Source organism: Rissa tridactyla, chromosome 6 (assembly GCF_028500815.1).
Source record: "Rissa tridactyla isolate bRisTri1 chromosome 6, bRisTri1.patW.cur.20221130, whole genome shotgun sequence".
Taxonomy (NCBI): Eukaryota; Metazoa; Chordata; class Aves; order Charadriiformes; family Laridae; genus Rissa; species Rissa tridactyla.
In genome coordinates, this window is record NC_071471.1 from 23,256,488 (window position 1) to 23,273,039 (window position 16,552).

Consider the following 16,552-nt stretch of genomic DNA (forward strand, 5'->3'; position numbering starts at 1 on the left):
CCCCGGCTGCCCCCGCGTGCGCTCCCTGCCCCGGCGGGGCGGCGCTTTGGGGCTCTCTGCAAAGGGCGGCGGGGCTGGGCAGGGGCGAGGGACGGCGTGAGGTTGGTGCGTGTCCTGCGTGGAAGGGGCAGCTCGCCGTGCCTGGGTGGCACCGGCACGGTGGTGGCCCAGGGGTGCCCAGGTGAGCCCGGGAGGGAGGTGGGCTCTGTCCCCCGAGGTGTGGGCGCTGACGGCGACCCCGTGGGTGGCTGGCAGGGCGCCTGGCCGGGCTGCTGGCATCGGGCACCGCCTGCGCCACCGCCTACCGAGCTGGGACCGCGTCCTCCAGCTGGGGGAAAACGGCCACGTACGAGGAGGCGGATGGTGTGGAGCTGCAGGGGTTGCACCGAGCCTGCGGGTGAGTACGGCCCCGTGCCGGGACGCCCTGCCTGTCCCGTGCCGTGGGGACAGTCCCCGCAGGAGGGCGGGCTGGGGGTTTCTCTGTGGCGCGCGGCCGGCGTGGCTTTTTGGCGTTGCCCCTGTGGTGGGTGCTGCTGTCTGACCTCTTCCCCTCCGGCGCTCCTGGATCCCACCGGTGAGTGCAGACACACACGTGCTCCCCACCTTGCTCCGATCGAGCCCTTCCCTTCCTCCCAAAGGCGCAGCGCTCGCGGCGTCCCATATTTGCTGTCCCCCGTGGGGAGTGTAGAGCGTCCTGCTGATAAAATTGCCTGGCTATAATTCTTGTCTATCTTGTATTAATATCGTCATTAATACTGTTTCTTTAGTGTTATTGTCAATTATTTGGTCTTATCCTATTAAATCTATTTCTGTTTCAACCCTCGTGTTTCCTTGCTTTCCCCAACTCCCCTTCCCGGGTGGGGAGGGTCATCAGGTTGAAGAATAATTGTCTAAACAACACTAAATTGTTATGGGTTTTCTCAAACCATAGTAAGATTGTAAAGTGGAGCTGGGGAAACTTTTCTGTGGCTTAACCCCCCCCTCTTCTCTCCCAGCTCAGTTTCAAGCTGGAGTTCACTTGGTGGCTCCACACCAGTTGTCCTGCGAGAGCCGAGGAGGCAGGAAGGACCCCGCCGTGAGCCTGGCTGGAGGATTTCCAGCTCCCTGCAGCAAACCGGCCTTGGGGGGCAGCCAGAAGAGGGGCAGATCCCCCAGCCCTTGCGCGGTTGCCCCCATCAGTGGCTGCACCAGCAAAGGGGGGAGGATGCAGCTGCGCAGCAGCGTCGCTTTGCTCCAAGTTGTTCTTGTGCGCCCATTGCTCAGGTGTTTGTCTCTTCTCAACGTTATTGCAGGAAGGAATGAGAGCAATTGAATGCTTTCATGAAGTCAGTGGGGTGCTGACTACATGGCTAAAATGTTGTACCTGAAGATACAGCTACTAATGAAAAAGGAATGTTAAAGAACTTTAGATATGATTTCTCTATTTTTTTGAATACATGACATAAAATGAGGGTAGCTATAATTCACGTGTGTTTTTATTTAATGCAATAGCTCTACATTGTAGTTTTGTTTTGTCAGAAATGAAGGTGTGAATGACTGAAGCTTGCTAACAAATGTTTAAATCTTCTCGCTAGGACGACTCCTCAACAAAATGACACCAGCCCAGGAGGAGAAGACAAGCGGGGCTGCACCCCCTAAACCGTGGGGACCATTTGAAAAGTGGCAAATTTCCTCTCTTCAGGGGCTCCAATGGTGTAACTGTGCGAGTGTCCATGTCACCTTGGATGTGTTCTCAGGCTGCAGGCCTGGCCTTGGAAACGTGCAGATGAAACAGCTGTGGCGAAAAAACCTGCAGAGCGCTGGTTCCTGGGTTTAGTGTCCCCTGCTACGAGAGAGCAAGAAGGGGACCCTTTTTACTGGGCAAGGAATGCAGACAATGTGGGCAGCCCTGCAGGGAGCCCCCAAGGGTCCTTGCGCCCATCACCCCCAGTGCCGTGGGGCTGTAGAGAGGGAAAACTCCCAATTTTAGGATGGAAGCGGTACCAACTTGTGCAGAAAGAGGCCTGAAATGTGGGGATGTGCTCCCTCTGCCAGGGATGGAGCGGAGCAGCAGTGGGAGTAGAAAAGAAGGGCTGTCACCTCCTGGGACTTTCCTGGGCAGCCCCAGGTGAGCGTCTGACCCAGCCCCTGAGCTGCCATGCAGTCAAACCGAGCAGCGACAGGGGGTGCTTTCCTGAAATATTGCCAGCTCTTGATGAAATGTGGGAGGCCTTTCCACACACAGCTGGAAGCATCTTTAGCAGAGCCCCCTCTGCCGCCTGTCCCTCCCGGAAAGCAGAAGCCGGGGTCTCCCTTGAGCTGTGCCAGCGCAAACGGCCTTGGGCTGCGCTGGACGGGACCTGCCCAGGCCCTGGGAACTCCTGATGCTGCAGCCGTGGGCAAGGGCCGCTCACCTGCCCCTGTGCTGCCCGGCCTCCAAGGGTCCCGCCGTCTTCAGAGCCCGCGCAGAGGGCATCGCCCGTCCCAGCAGAGCTGGGTGCTCTCAAGGAGCTGCCTTGGTCCAGATGCCACCAGCAGTACAAGCTCCAGCCCTGCCCAGAGACTGCGATGACTCTCTTGGTGTCACCGGGACCTGTCAATTGTTTTTTGGAGTTGTAGCTGGGTTTGCTCTGGGGTTTTGCCTTTGGGCTTCTGTTGTGGCTGGTCACCTCCTAACCCGTAAGAGCTGTTGTATGATGAGACCATAAGGAATGGAGAACGATGAGGGCTGCCTGGAGACTGGGCGGGCACTTGTATGTGGAGACAGGCTGTGTTTTTCTTGGCATTTCCAACTGCCTTCCACCACTTTCTGTGAGCATTCCTGCCCCGGCAATAGTCCACCAGGATTGTCCAGGGCTGTCATAACTCCACCTGCTGCCATGGCAGAGACAGGCAATGCTCTTCCAGCCTTAGGGCTGGAGGGAACACAAGCATCCCTGGTAGCCCTGCCAAACACCGTGGCCTTAACTGATGTGCTGGTCACTGGAGAAAGGTCCATGGGCACTGGTCAGCCCCACATGCTGTACAGATGCAGAGCGAGAGCAGAGACCAGAAAGGGATGGCCATGAAATGTGACGTGAACATCAGCTCCAGCATGAAGTAGCTGGAGAACTTTCCTGTGAGGTGTGTGTGACTACCAGGCATGACGGGATGGTTAGGAAGAGCCACTGAAGACAGGAACGAAGTGTAATGTGTCGGGATTCTTAACTTTGGGGGGTATGTATGTATTAAGCTGCCCCCCCTTTAAGGGGGCTCGTCCCCATCCCCACTGCGCTCCCGTTGCCGTGGCCCGTGTTCCATCTGCAACTGCCAGTCCCTGGCAACGGGCACAACGCATCCCCTCTGCCCTGCGCCCGACAGCCCTTCTCTCCTGCTCCCCACACAGCCCTGCTCTCCTGCTCCTGACAGTCCCGACCCTCGACCCAGCCCTTCCCTTCCCTTCCTGCTCCCAATTCGTCTCCCATAGCGTTGTGACCATGAAGGCCATGAAGGAGAATCCGCGTGTGCTGGCAGAGGTATGGCCCCGCTCCCCGGAGGTGGGCACCCCCTGGTGCTCGGGGGGCCGGGAGCTTGGCTCCCCCTCTCCCCCCACCCCTGCGAGGCCAGGGGCTGGGAGAAGCCCTGCTGGGCTCCTCATGCCCTGCTGGGATGCAGCATCCCTGCGCGGGGGGACACGTCCCCACACACAGTCCAGGGTGCCCTGGGCTGGTGCTGCAGGGACGCTCGCCGGGAGCAGTTGGGTGCTGCCCAGAGCCTGAACTGGTGCCTGCGCTGCCCCTTTCCAGGCTGGAGCCGTGGGAGCCGAGCCCTGCCAGCGCAGCAGCGCCGAGCCCAAAGGCTGCCTGCACAGAGTAAGGAGCTTCTGGGCGCCCAGGAAGCATGGGGGCAGGGTCTGCGTGGGGGACCCGGGGTGCGTGCCTGGGGCCCCATGGGGCAGGCAGCGGGGCCACTCACCCCTGCCCTCTCTGCTCTGCCAGATCCACAGGAGCATGCCTCACCCCAAAATGAAGACGATACGGAAGAACAGGAGCCTCCAGCTGCAGACACTGGGGCGCCAGCACTGGTGGGTGCTGGTGGCCAAGGAGCTCCTGCTGGGGATGTGCCCACAGCTCTCCCCGGGAGGCGAGAGGGGCAGGGGTGCGGAGACCCCTGTCCCACAGGTCTGCTGGGTTGCGCAGGCAGGACCAATGCACTGTTCTGCTTGCCTTTCAGCTTAGGATGTGCCAACTCGCGCTGGAGGCTGGGGAGGAGTGTGGAAATGTGGATGCAGCTTGAGATGGCCATGGACATCGATGTGCCTGAGGATGAGGAAATGGAGGTGGATGGGGAGGAGGAGGAGGCCATGGATGTAGACCCGCCATCAGGAGGACAGGCACGTGCTCCCCATGCACTACCCGCAGGGAGGGAGGGTCTCCTGCCATCGGGATGGGGATGGGGCTGGGGTGGGTGGTCCCCACTGCAGGGACATGGTGCCCGCTCCCCTCGTCCTGGCGGCAAAACCGCCCCCACCGCGCTGCCCTGAGCCCCCGTCCGCTTTGGGATGGGAGTGGTTTCTTAGGGCCAGGACAGGCAAGCGTAAGCCCGAGCCCAGGCGGGGCTCAGTGCTGGTGGCAGAGTCCTGCTGTCCCCAGCATGTCCCAGGGCTGTGGCCATCGAATGTCCATCAGGGCGAAGCCTGACCTGAAGCAGCTGCTGCTGCTGAGCTGGCTGGGGAAGCCCCAGCTCTGCTCAGCAAGGTGCTGCTCGTTAGCCAAACGACCGTGCCACTTGTTTTTCTTCCAGGGGCGGCAGATGTGCAGAGACCAGAGGAAAGAAAGTGGAGGTGTGAAGAGGAAGAGATGTATATAGTTGTGTATAGTTGTGTTTTGTAGTTGGTTGTGTTGTTCTTAGTAGTTGTAGGCAGTTGTGGTGTTGTTAGTAGCTGTAGGTAGTTGTGTTGTTGTTAATAAAGAGTTGTGTTCATGTTTTTCACACCCAAGCTCTGTGTGCATTTATTGGGAGCTGCGGCCTTTGCAGAGTTGTGGTTCCAGTGTCTCGGGGTTGGCGGGGCTGGAGGGGGCTGGGGGCGCTTTCACGGCCGCCCCGGGGGCGGGGGCTCCCTGTGCACAGACGGGGTGCGGCTGATGGAGGGGACGGCCCTGGGCACCAGCGGGGTTCATGGGCTGCTGGAGAGTGGTGTCCCCAACAGCCAAGGGGTCCCCAGCCAAGCGTGAGCTCTGCTGTGACCGACCCCTGCCGTGATGCCAGCAAAGCAGGCAGGAAACCTTCTGCTGCCCTTGCTGCTGGAGGGAATGAACAGTGTCAGTGTACAGAAAACCTGCAGTGATACTGAAATAGTGCTTCAAAGAGGTCCTGTCCCAGAACAGCTGACCTAGGCCGTTGTGCAGGGCCATTTCTGGGCTCTGGAAGTACACAGACTGGTGAGGAGACGATGGTACCCAGCGGCGGCAGAAGAGAAGGATGCAGGGCCTCTGTCAGTGATGTCCTCAGCTCACCCTGCAGCAGCCAAGGCCGCAGACCGGGCCCGTGGCTACCTGTGTGCAGAGGGGCCCCGCCAGCCAGGACGGTGGCTGGCAGGCTAGCGCTGCTGGTGGCCCAGAGCAGCACTGGGGTAAGGCCGGGCTGTCAGGGGAGCGTCGGTGCAAGGAGCCCTGCGGATCTGGATGGTTCGGTCCTGCGGGTGCCCAGCGAGGTGATGCTGCGCTCACACGTTTCATGGGCCATCACGTTCAACAGGGCATCGCGCCGAACGCTGTACAGGTGCTGTGCGCCCTTCCCCGCCTCCCCGCAGCAGGCTGTTGGGTGCGGTGCTCTGGAGCCCTCTTCCCTCTGTGTTGGCTCCCTTGGCTGTCCACAGCGTTTGCTGTGCGCCTTTCCTTACCGTCCATGTTGAAAGCACATGCCTTTGTCTTTTAGTGAAAGAAGACAAAGGGAAGGGGCTGCTTTGCGCACTTTCTGTATTTTTATTAGTTTTATAGCATGGCCTTTAAGCTAAAGCTGTACTGTATGAAGTTCGGTGATGCAAACAAGCGCTGGAGCTGCTGGAAATCTTACAAAGTTGTACGGGCAACAAGAAAAAATAAAACTGCTTTTACGGGAACAGGCTTTTTCTTGCAAGTGCAAATGAAACCCCAACGACAGCTAAAGACCAGACTTTAAAGACACCCGCTGCTTTCCTTTCCCCGTGTGGAAGGCCGGTTCCCGGCAGAAGCGGGGGGGGCCCAGGCCCGGCCGGCGCCGTGTCCCACGGCACCAGGTCCCGCTCCCACAGCCGCCCCCTCTCCGCGAGACGCGGAGACCCCGCTGCAGCCGGCCCGGAGCTCGGTCGGTCGGTCTGTCGGCGAAATATCCCCGCCTCAAGACCGCGCCCAGCCAGCGCCCATCCCGCCGCAGCCGGGGGGGGGGGGGGCCGTTTCCGCCGCGGCGGTCCCGTCCGGCCGGGAGCGCTTCCGGGCGGAACGAGCGGGGAGCGGCCCGCGTTTCCCGGGGGAGCGGGGACGGGTACTCCCGTACCCGCTGCCATGGCCGCACGGCTGCTCTGGCGGGAGTCGAGGCGGCTGCTGGCCGGGGCCGGGGCCGGGCCCGGGGCCGGGCTCAGGCTCAGCACCGCGCCGAGCCGCGAGAAGAAGCGGTGGCTGCGAGCCTACCTTGAGCAGCAGCGGCTGGAGGCGCCCCCTCAGCGGCGGTGAGCGCCGGCCCGGCCCTGAGGAGATGGAGCGGGGGGGACAGGCGGATTCGGCGGGCTCGGGGGAAGGCAGTGCAGCAGGCTGAGAAATGGGTGAAATCACAACGTGTCAGCACCTTCTCGCCAGGCGGCGGGGCGCGGTGGGCTCGTTCCCCAGGGCGGCCTGGCCCCGGGGCTGAGCCCGGCGAGGGACGGCCCGCGGCGGCGAACCGGCGGTGCTGAGGGAGAGAAACAGGCCTTTGGCCGCAGGGCCTTTAAATGCTGTGTCGGATCTTCAAAAATAATTCCGTTTTTCGTTCCTTTCTGTCATCTGAAAGGCGTGATGCTTGCAGGGCGGGTAACCGCTGCTTCTGTTTATGAATCTGTTCTCTTTCCCCTGTCCGCAGGTCGGAGAAGCCCAACTGGGATTACCATGCAGAGATACAGGCTTTTAGCCACCGGCTGCATGAAAACTTTTCTTTTGATCTCCTCAAGACTGCATTTGTTAATTCTTGTTATATTGAAAGCGAAGAGGCAAAACGCCGAGAACTTGGGATAGACAAAGAAATGGTTGCTCTTAATCTACAAGACAATAGCAAACTCGCTGAGCAAGGGATGTCTTTTTCGCGCTCTTACCTGACGCAGTGTTTCGAAGGTGCCTACCCAGATTTACCTGCAAAGGGGGTAGGAGCACTTGTTGATTTTCTTACCAGTCAGGAACTTGTTTCTTATGTGGCTCAAAACCTGTCTGTACAGGACCTGACACTTTGCAGAGAGTTTCCCGTCCCACCAGATGTGCTACAGAGGACGTTCTTTGCTGTGATAGGAGCCTTGCTCGACAGCAGCGGGCCTGAGAAAACGGGGATCTTTGTCAGGGTACGTCATTGCTTATCATATGTTTTTGTACTGACAACAATAATGTCTGGGAAGGAATAACCCCATGCACCAGTACAGGTTGGGGGCTGACCTGCTGGAGAGCAGCTCAGTGGAAAGAGACCTGGGAGTCCTGGTGGACAATGGGATGACCATGAGCCAGCAATGTGCCCTCGTGGCCAAGAAGGCCAGGGGCATCCTGGGGTGCATCAAGAAGAGTGTGGCCAGCAGGTCAAGGGAGGTCATCCTCCCCTTCCACTCTGCCTTGGTGAGGCCACACCTGGAGTACTGTGTCCAGTTCTGGGCTCCCCGGTTCAAGAGGGACAGGGAACTGCTGGAGAGGGTGCAGCAAAGGGCTGCCAAGATGACAGGGGACTGGCACACCTCTCTTATGAAGAAAGGCTGAGGGATTTGGGTCTCTTCAGTCTGGAAAAAAGATGGCTGAGGGGGGACTTTATCATCACTTATAAATACTTAAAGGGTGGGTGTCAGGAGGATGGGGCCAGGCTCTTTTCAGTGGTGCCCGGGGGCAGGACAAGAGGTAATGGGCACAAACTTGAGCATAGGAAGCTCCACCTAAACATGAGGAGGAACTTCTTTACTTTGAGGGTGGCAGATTCCTGGAACAGGCTGCCCAGAGAGGTGGTGGAATCTCCGTCTCTGGAGACATTCCAAACCCGCCTGGATGCATTGCTCTGCAGCCTGCTCTGGGTGACCCTGCTCTGGCAGGGGGGTTGGACTAGATGATCTCCAGAGGTCCCTTCCAACCCTATGATGCTGTGATTCTAAGGGTCTCAGAAGTTACAGGGGAAAAAAAGGTAAAAAATTTAAATACTGTTTTATACTTTCATGACCAGAGATCCAGGGAGATTGGCAGAAGTTTGACAATACCTGTCACAAGACAATTCAACAGTGAGATCTGTCGGGGGGAGATGGTGGTGATCAGGTGGGGTTTGGGGGTTGTGGAGTTTTTTGTGTGGTTTTTTTCCTTCATTAAAAAGCACAGGCTGGTCAAGTACATAAGATCATATACTTCTGGTTTATAATGGTTATATTTTAGTATTTGCTGACACTTGCTAATGTAAAGTGTTATATTCCATGCACTATACTATCAAATAATGAAATTATTCCATGTAAGGTCACATATATCTTCAATTTTAAAAAAAACATTTTATATAAAGCAGGGGCCCAGTTCATAGGCTTTGCATGTAGGAGTGCAAGCACTTAAAGGTATTTCATCCAAAAATGTTCAGTTAAAATGCAATGTAACCTCGTACTTTTAGCAGCTACCGTCTTCTCAGTCTTTCATTTCAGCCTTTTATTGTCAGCTATATTAATGCCTCTTCATACTGTATTTTTATTAGCAGATAGCAGAAGCTAGAGCCTTCGTTACCTTTCTCATTAATTGTAACTTCTAAATATTTTTGTTTAGGATTTTTTCATTCCCCAGCTGATTGGAAAAGACCTGTTTGAGATCTGGGAAGTTGTAAATCCTATGGGCTTACTAGTGGAAGAACTGACCAAGAGGAATATCTCTTCTCCAGAACCAAGAATTACCAGGCAGTTGGGAGTCAGCACAGTTCTGCCACTGTACTTTGTTGGGTTGTACTGGTTAGTATTAATTTAAAGTGAAATGGATTTAAGCTGGGGTAAAGGGGAGGAGGGAAGATGGTCTTTTACTTTTCTACTTGTGCTCTTCGGTCACGTTTTTACAGAAAAGAAACCTTACAGTGACTTCTGCATAAAATCAGCCATTTAAGCGTTGGCAGTAGCTTGCTGTAATGATGCATAAAAGGACAGTCTCTGACTAAAGGGCTTCAAAGTCTAAATTGGGCGCATGAAAGAGCCTGGGTGTATGTTCTGGGTGGCCTGACATAGGAACTTTGCGATTACCATAACTGACTGGCGTTGGAGGGACCACAACTGTATCCAGGGCTTAGGGAAGGGTAAGGAGACGCAGACATCAAGGGAAGTGGGACTGAAGAGACACTTGTTTTATATTCCAGACAAGCTTTTTCGTTTTCAAATCATGGGCACTGTAGTCTAGGCAAGAGGAGTATCTGTATCTAGCCAAGACTTGGGAAGTGCAGTTGTCCCTGGTGTGCTTGTCTCCAGCGTGGTCAGTGCCTGTCCTGTCTCTTGCCCCGGGGTAACAGTGCTCCTCTGGAGCAGAACAGGACCTTCTTCCACCAAACCCCACATCATTGTTGCTTTGCTAAGTGAGCTGCAGATAAACGCATGGGAAGATTGCCTTCACTTGTTCTGATTTATCATGCTTTGGTTTATGTGCCTTCTAAGGTTTATTATCTTATGTGAAAGAAAGGAACTTTGATTATTTTTCTTCTGGAGTCCCTGGTGTCCCTTCGTGAACTGTTCCCATAGATGTTGATTAAACAGAGCTGAGTATGCACTTCATAACATAGAGAACTTCTGTATGAATCCTTTTGAAGAAGTTCTAAAATGCTTTCTTACCAGTGATATGTTAGGAATCTAAATGAACAGAGCAGTGTTCTTCCAGGAAACGGACGCATTTCTGATTTGAGTTTCCGTTGTTGAATATACAATCGCTTATCTTTGCAGGAAAGACCAACGGAAATGTTTACATTTGTGTGTATATAGAAATTACCTTCAGTTTCCACAGACATTGGAGAGAAAAATAGTCTAGCAGCCCTTATTCCTGATACACAGTAGTGCTCAGGATTTTATGATGAAAATGTTTTTAATTATTTTTTTTTCCCCCAAGCGATAAGAAGATTATAGCTGAAGGTCCTGGGGAAACGCTGCTTGCTGCAGAGGAAGAAGCTGCCCGCGTGGCACTGCGGAAGCTCTATGGGTATACAGAGAACAGGAGACCTTGGGATTACTCAAAACCCAAACAAGGGTTGGCAGCTGAGAAGGCTGTCAGCAGTAACTAGATAATAAAAGATGTTTCTGGTTTCTCTTAAGAATTAGTGTCTTCCATGCTGAATATAGATGTATTTAGGAAAGCAAAATGTCGTTTGGTTTTCTGATCTTAAGTGCTTGAAATTTTAAAATCAAATACGGTATTAAAATAAAAAGTCTTTTACTTTTGCACAAAGTTTAATATTTGCTCATTTTCCTAAGCATAACAAAAGTATCCTTTTTCTGAATTTTTGTCTTTTGGTTGGGAAGTGTTTCCATACATCACAGGAGGCTGGTTTTAGTGATATTTAATAATGCGTGACGAAGTCTCACTGTATAGAAAAAGGTTTTGTAAGGGGTTCCCTGGAGATTGTTTTGAGGGTATCATTAATGAGTTGAATTACGTGTGCAACATCAGTCTTTGGATATAATCTGGATTCATTTGTCCTTGACCTTAAGGAAACATGACATATGATGTCAATGATATTGATGCTGGTGTTGGTCAAATTTAAAAAAATGCAAATGGCACTTTTGAGGTCTCGCTGCTTGCATACAAATTTTATTTGCCAGACACATTGGTTTCTATTGTTGAAGCATGCTCTGAAAAAGGGTGTATTTTTAATTTTAAATTTTGCAAAAAGCAAAATAAGGATCATGAAGGCCTGAACTCAAAGAAATTGGAGAACATTGTTTAATGCTAGGTTAATCGATAAGCCTTCTCTTTCTCTTCTTTTTTTTTCTTTTTTTTTTTTTGGGTACTTTTCCTGTTTAGTGCAGGTACTTCATTTTTCTCCTGTCTTTTGGCTGCTTAGTTTAAGCAGTCGCGTCCCTGAAGTATTGGATTCAGTGAAATCAGCATTTGTTTTGTTTGCACCATCTGTAGCTGTTCTAATGTAACTCCAAGTAAGTGGAAAGACCCTTAGGAATAACGCGGGTACCTGCGTTATGTTCCTGTCAAATGTCGTAGAAACTCAGTGTGTGTACCAGGAGACAACAGATGCACGAGGACCATGACTCTTCTGGAATTGTTTCCTTTGAAATGGTGTGAGTCTACTGCAAACTGCGGCTGAGCCCTTGAAGGAAGAAAGGAAGAAGCTGAGTGTAGGACAGTGGTTAAAGAAGTGTTTCCTGCCTTGTCCTGGTGTGAACACTGGTTGTAAAGAAAGACAACAGGTAAATGTGCCCTCACTAATCAGGGGAAAAAAAAATGCAGGTGCCGTTCAGACAGGTTGATGTTTCTGTCCCTAACAACATGCATCCCCTGCCTTCGGCTGCCAAGATGGATTTATGTGAAGAGCACATAAATCGACAGGTCGTGGCAGCTTGGTGGGTCTGTGGTGCAGTGCAGGTGGCATGTTCCCTGCTGCCCCGGGCGTGAGAGTGGGATCCGACTCTGCTCTACCCGACGGAAACAGATTTATTGGTGTATTCAAGCAAAAGAACTGGTTGTCTGCCATTTGCATGTCTTCAATATTTGGTGTGATGTGCACCTTAAGCATGTATAAAACGCTTATGTGGCTGGAGAGCAGCGAAATCTTCCTTCTGCATTTTGGCATGGGAGGTTACATGTGCCAAAGCTTGAATATAAAAAGGAGAGCAGGAAGATCGGTCTTGCATAAAATATGCATAAAATTGCTTGTGTTGAGTGAAAAATTCCAGCTAGGTAATCTATTATCGCTTATATAAGCAAAGCCAATAAGGTCACTGTATTCCAGGGGAATAACATCAGAATCTGAAAAGAGGATAGAAATTACTCATGCTATTTTTGGTTTCCAGATGAGGTATTTCTCTTACCTTTACCTATTTTAAAAGGACAATAGTGAAGGTGGGTTTTTTACATCCAAAGTTTGATCTACCTACTATTTTTATGTACCTATGTATGTATTTTAAGAGAGAGAAAAAAGCAATTTTCTGCCAGTTTACCTCAAAAGAATATTTAAGATCTGCTGACTGTGGCTTACTGTATTTATTTAAGATCTGCTTTTTTCTATTTCTATTTATCTGCTGTTTATTTAGTGTATTTATTTAAGATCTGCTTATTGTAGGAGAAGTGGATTACTGAATAGCGTGCTGGAAAAAAACTGAGTAATGGAACATAAATCAATTTTATTGTACCTATATGGAACGTCTTGAGCACAAACAGAAAGACAGTTTGGGGACGTGGAAAGAAAGGACTGGGTTTTTATAGAGGTGTGAGTGGGAAAAGGAGTTTTTGTAAGAAAATGTGTCCTAGTTTCAAGCTTCAAAGGTCAGAAAAGCGTTTTATATGGCATCTGTGCTTTAACGTCTGGCACTTAAGTATATTATTTAAAGATTTACCATTTTAATAGTGGGATCATTTACATGCTTCAGATTAGTAACTTCTTATTTTTTTCTTTTCTCTTTCCAAATCAGGAGCCGTAAACAAAATCTAGGTGACATTAAAAAATTGGTTAGATTTACAGAAATCAGTATCTACTTAGTCTGGTGCAAATGGCAGCTTTTCTTGTACTAGAAACTTTGTTCATGAGATCCCATGGTAGTTTTGTCGTCTGAAAAGTACTTTGTAAGCTACTTGCATTAGTTTTGACCCAGGTGCTACAGACAAGCGCGTTTATGTTCCTTTCTCAAATCACATTTTATTTATCTTTCAGAGAAGGCAATAGATCAAGCAGCTTGTCAATAACTGACTGACACAAAGGAACGACAGATAGTTCTTGCAATCGATTGAACAACTCATTTTATTGATGATTGTTATGAATATTTATAAACTTACTAAACAGTAGAAAAGGATATCTTCTGTAGCATTTATGGAATTCTGCAATAGGTTAACATCATCTAAAAAGTCAACCTTGATTATGCTTTTCTGTGTGCTTTTAACCTTATCTGATGCAGGTGTTTCTGTTACTGTATTTGCGTTTATCCTTCCTTTAACTCATTCAAACCTTATCTCCTAATCAAGATGTTTTCTATTAAGTGAAAAGTATAATTGGTAAAGCGGAACACAAATAATACTTCTGCACTAACTAAAATGTGATGCCATCTGTGTATAACAGATACATTTTGACAAATGTACAGTACTTTATGCTAACCCTTTTTTTTAGCTTTCTCTTCTTTCTTGATCTTTATATTAATTCACATAAGTATGCCAGTCGATTTATGAAATAAATGGAGCACTAGTTGTTAATCCATTAAAAGCAGAGTCAGTTTTGCTATTGATTTTGGTCTAGACTTGGTTTTACTTCAAATGTTAAGTAAACTCAGTGTCTTAGATTACTCTGCTTCTGTCATCTAGATCCTTTGTCTTTTTCTTGAAAGTATTTTAAAGGTGATGTTTATTTTGAAAAAACATAAGAGAAGTTCTACTGTATTGGTCCCGGCTAAGTAATTAGGAGGAAAAACTTGTTAATGTGCTTTCGTGCACTTTTGTTAAGTTACTTCTGTTCTCAGTATGTGCTTTTGCTGCTGTGTCTCGAGCTGTTCAGTGATGTAACTGAACACTCTGCTGTCTCCTTGTTTTCAACTGCAGCTTCGTATGGTTACAATAACCAGATGTTTTGCTGTAATTTTCTCTTAAAAAGCTAAAAAAGTCCAGGAATAATTCCTGTGTTAATTGTTCCTGTGACGTAAAGGCAGGAGCTTAAAGTACAATCATTATACAATTATCTCCATGTTAACTTGGAGTTTGGAATTGCCAGAGAAAAGTTAAAGCTTTAATTGAAATTTCTTGTACCAAACACTTTTGTTTTTTATGATAAATCAAAAATTTAAATAAGTTGCTCTGGTGTTATATCGCTATAAAAAGCGATGAAGAATTCAAAACATCAAAAGATGTGTTGTCATTCTTTTTTGCAGGGCAGGGGGAGAGGGATGATGCGGTACAGAGACATTAGAAGAGCCCTACTTTTTCTTGTCCTTTACTGAGTGCTGCGGTAAACTTTAAACAGGCTCTAAACTATTTGGTTTCTCTTCTAAAGTACATCTGAGCTTTGAAGTTTAATATTAAGGGATGCATTAAGTGTAGAGAGGCAAATATCTAAAGACATATTGTTTTTATTTTTTCAAATTGATTCCACTGATCTAGTGGCACTAGTTTTGAGTGTTTACCTTTTCAGCTTGTCAAAGAAATTGTTGATAAATTAGGAAGATAAAATGGTCAGGAGTTGGTCAGTAAATAGCCACTGTCGTAGTGCAAAGTTGCGTAGTGGAAACACAGTTGATCTGCGTGACAGAATCGGAGCATTGAAGGCTGTCAGTGATTCTTTGCATGACAGGGCATACTGCAATGCAGCTCTTCGTGGTGCACCTAAAAACTGGGGCTGGTCTTTGGGAAAAAGGTAGCTCTAGGGAGAAAGTCAACACTATCATCGCTGTCTATTTTTGTGTAATAAGTATAATTTTCCTGCCAGTCTGTGGCAGTTACGCTTGTGACTATGCTTGTGAACTTCCAGTTTTATGTTCAAATATATTATCTGAATTACTACAGTGCAGGTATTGTACGACTGTCAAGGACCTCGTGGATCAAGGCAATTCCTCACCATCACAGCTGTGTCATACGAGCCTTTTCCTAAACAGATTGAGCTCCATTTTAGAAGCATTACACCTTTTGCTGCTATTGCTCCAGCTGGAGCAGTTACAGAGCCTCACTGTTCTGATAGGGAAATTAAAAATCATGTCTTACTTCTGTAAGTATTCATTGCCAGTTGTGCTCACGTGTTCTTATAATGGTGTCTTTTATCAGAAGAAATCTTGATTTTATTGACATTGGGAAAATTCTGCGTTTAATTCTAATGAGATGAAAATTTAATCGAATTTTGGACATGCTTGAGAGTTCCCCCTTATAGGGCATCTCAATATCTCTGCACTCCCATGTTTTCTCCTAATTAGACTGAGAGGCTTATATAAATCAGAGCAATATTTATTTTTATAACTTGAGTGACATATTTTAGATTAATCATTACCTGACATTTGTAGCTTAATACTCTTTGTCCTGAAGCCATAATTTTGGATTAAAGTACTTAATTTTGGTACTTTACATAGGCAACCAAAATTAATCACATCAATAGGCAGGTCTATTAAAAGTGTCTATTAAAAAATCATATTTGCAATACACATTCAAATGCTTGGCCAATTTTTATGTAGCATTTCTAACTCTTAAAAACATGCATACTTGCAAAAAAAGAAGTTCTGAAAGAATGTTTTGATATCCAGCTGCAAAGAAACTTTTAAACGTTTTTTAATGCAAGTTGTTTCAGTAGAGAGAGACAATAGCTCTAGTCCTTCGCTTCTGGCAACAGATTCTATAGTTTCATGATTAACACATATTTTAAGTATTGAATCAAATCTTTGGTTTGTTGGTGCCAGTGTATTTGCCTCTTTCTGTAGGCTGTGGCTGCTACTTAGGTGGGGTGGGGGAAAAGTACCACTGCCATTTTTTCCACCTTATAGAAGTGAGGAAAAAAAAACCAATTTTGACTGGTGTGCGAGATCAGTTTCTGAAGTATCTAGATTTGGAAGTTTTAAAATGTTCTGCTCTCGCCCATTTGTCAATTTCCAGAGAATGATGCCACCGTTTACGTAGTACACAGTAAGTGATAATAGACCCAGTACCATGTTGAGCTGACAGCTTAGTGGGGATATGTCTAGATTTGTGATTACTATCTCTGAGGTAATTGACAGATATTGCCAGATCAAACAAATAATTAAGCCTAATTGAATGAAAAATCATTAGGTGTTTCTCAAGGCTGAAGGAAGCACGGTAATGGAGCACCACTGTCCTACGTTAGACCTAAATCTACAAGAGAAAATTCAGAGTAATTGGAGTTCAAGGATGCCATTCTGCAGCCTGGTCGTGTGGAGTCTCTCCCTGATGCAGGCAGTCCTATGTAAGTAAGAAAGTACTAATGAAACCGAGGAAGTGTTACAGAATTAGTCGTGTCCAAGAGGAGGATTAACCGGGGGAAGCATTCCCACCACCAGAGGGCAATAATTTGATTAAAAGTTCTGGCTTGGTCCAATAAAGAAATTCAGTTACTTTAACGATAATTTCAATACAAACAACTAAGAGGCACAGCTTTTAGCCTCTAAGTTATTGGCAAAAATATCAGTGCTTAAAACGATAACCTAAAAAAATGATTTGTAGAAATAACTCCAACGTCAGAGAATGTTTAAGGA

At 48.5% G+C, this 16,552-nt stretch overlaps 2 protein-coding genes across 2 annotated transcripts; both read left to right on the forward strand.

Annotated features, from left to right (window-relative positions):
* Positions 1–2,036: 2,036 nt before the first annotated feature.
* Positions 2,037–4,957, forward strand: LOC128911093 (uncharacterized). The gene is made up of 3 exons (XM_054205351.1): positions 2,037–2,107; positions 3,697–3,830; positions 3,957–4,957. The coding sequence occupies exons 1-3, from the start codon at positions 2,037–2,039 to the stop codon at positions 4,499–4,501; spliced, it is 750 nt and encodes a 249-aa protein (XP_054061326.1). The 3' UTR covers positions 4,502–4,957.
* A 1,506-nt stretch (positions 4,958–6,463) lies between these two features.
* MRPL44 (mitochondrial ribosomal protein L44) lies at positions 6,464–10,595 on the forward strand. The gene is made up of 4 exons (XM_054207556.1): positions 6,464–6,664; positions 7,051–7,519; positions 8,949–9,127; positions 10,260–10,595. Exons 1-4 carry the CDS (start codon positions 6,501–6,503, stop codon positions 10,429–10,431), a joined length of 984 nt encoding a protein of 327 aa, XP_054063531.1. The 5' UTR covers positions 6,464–6,500; the 3' UTR covers positions 10,432–10,595.
* Positions 10,596–16,552: the final 5,957 nt, after the last annotated feature.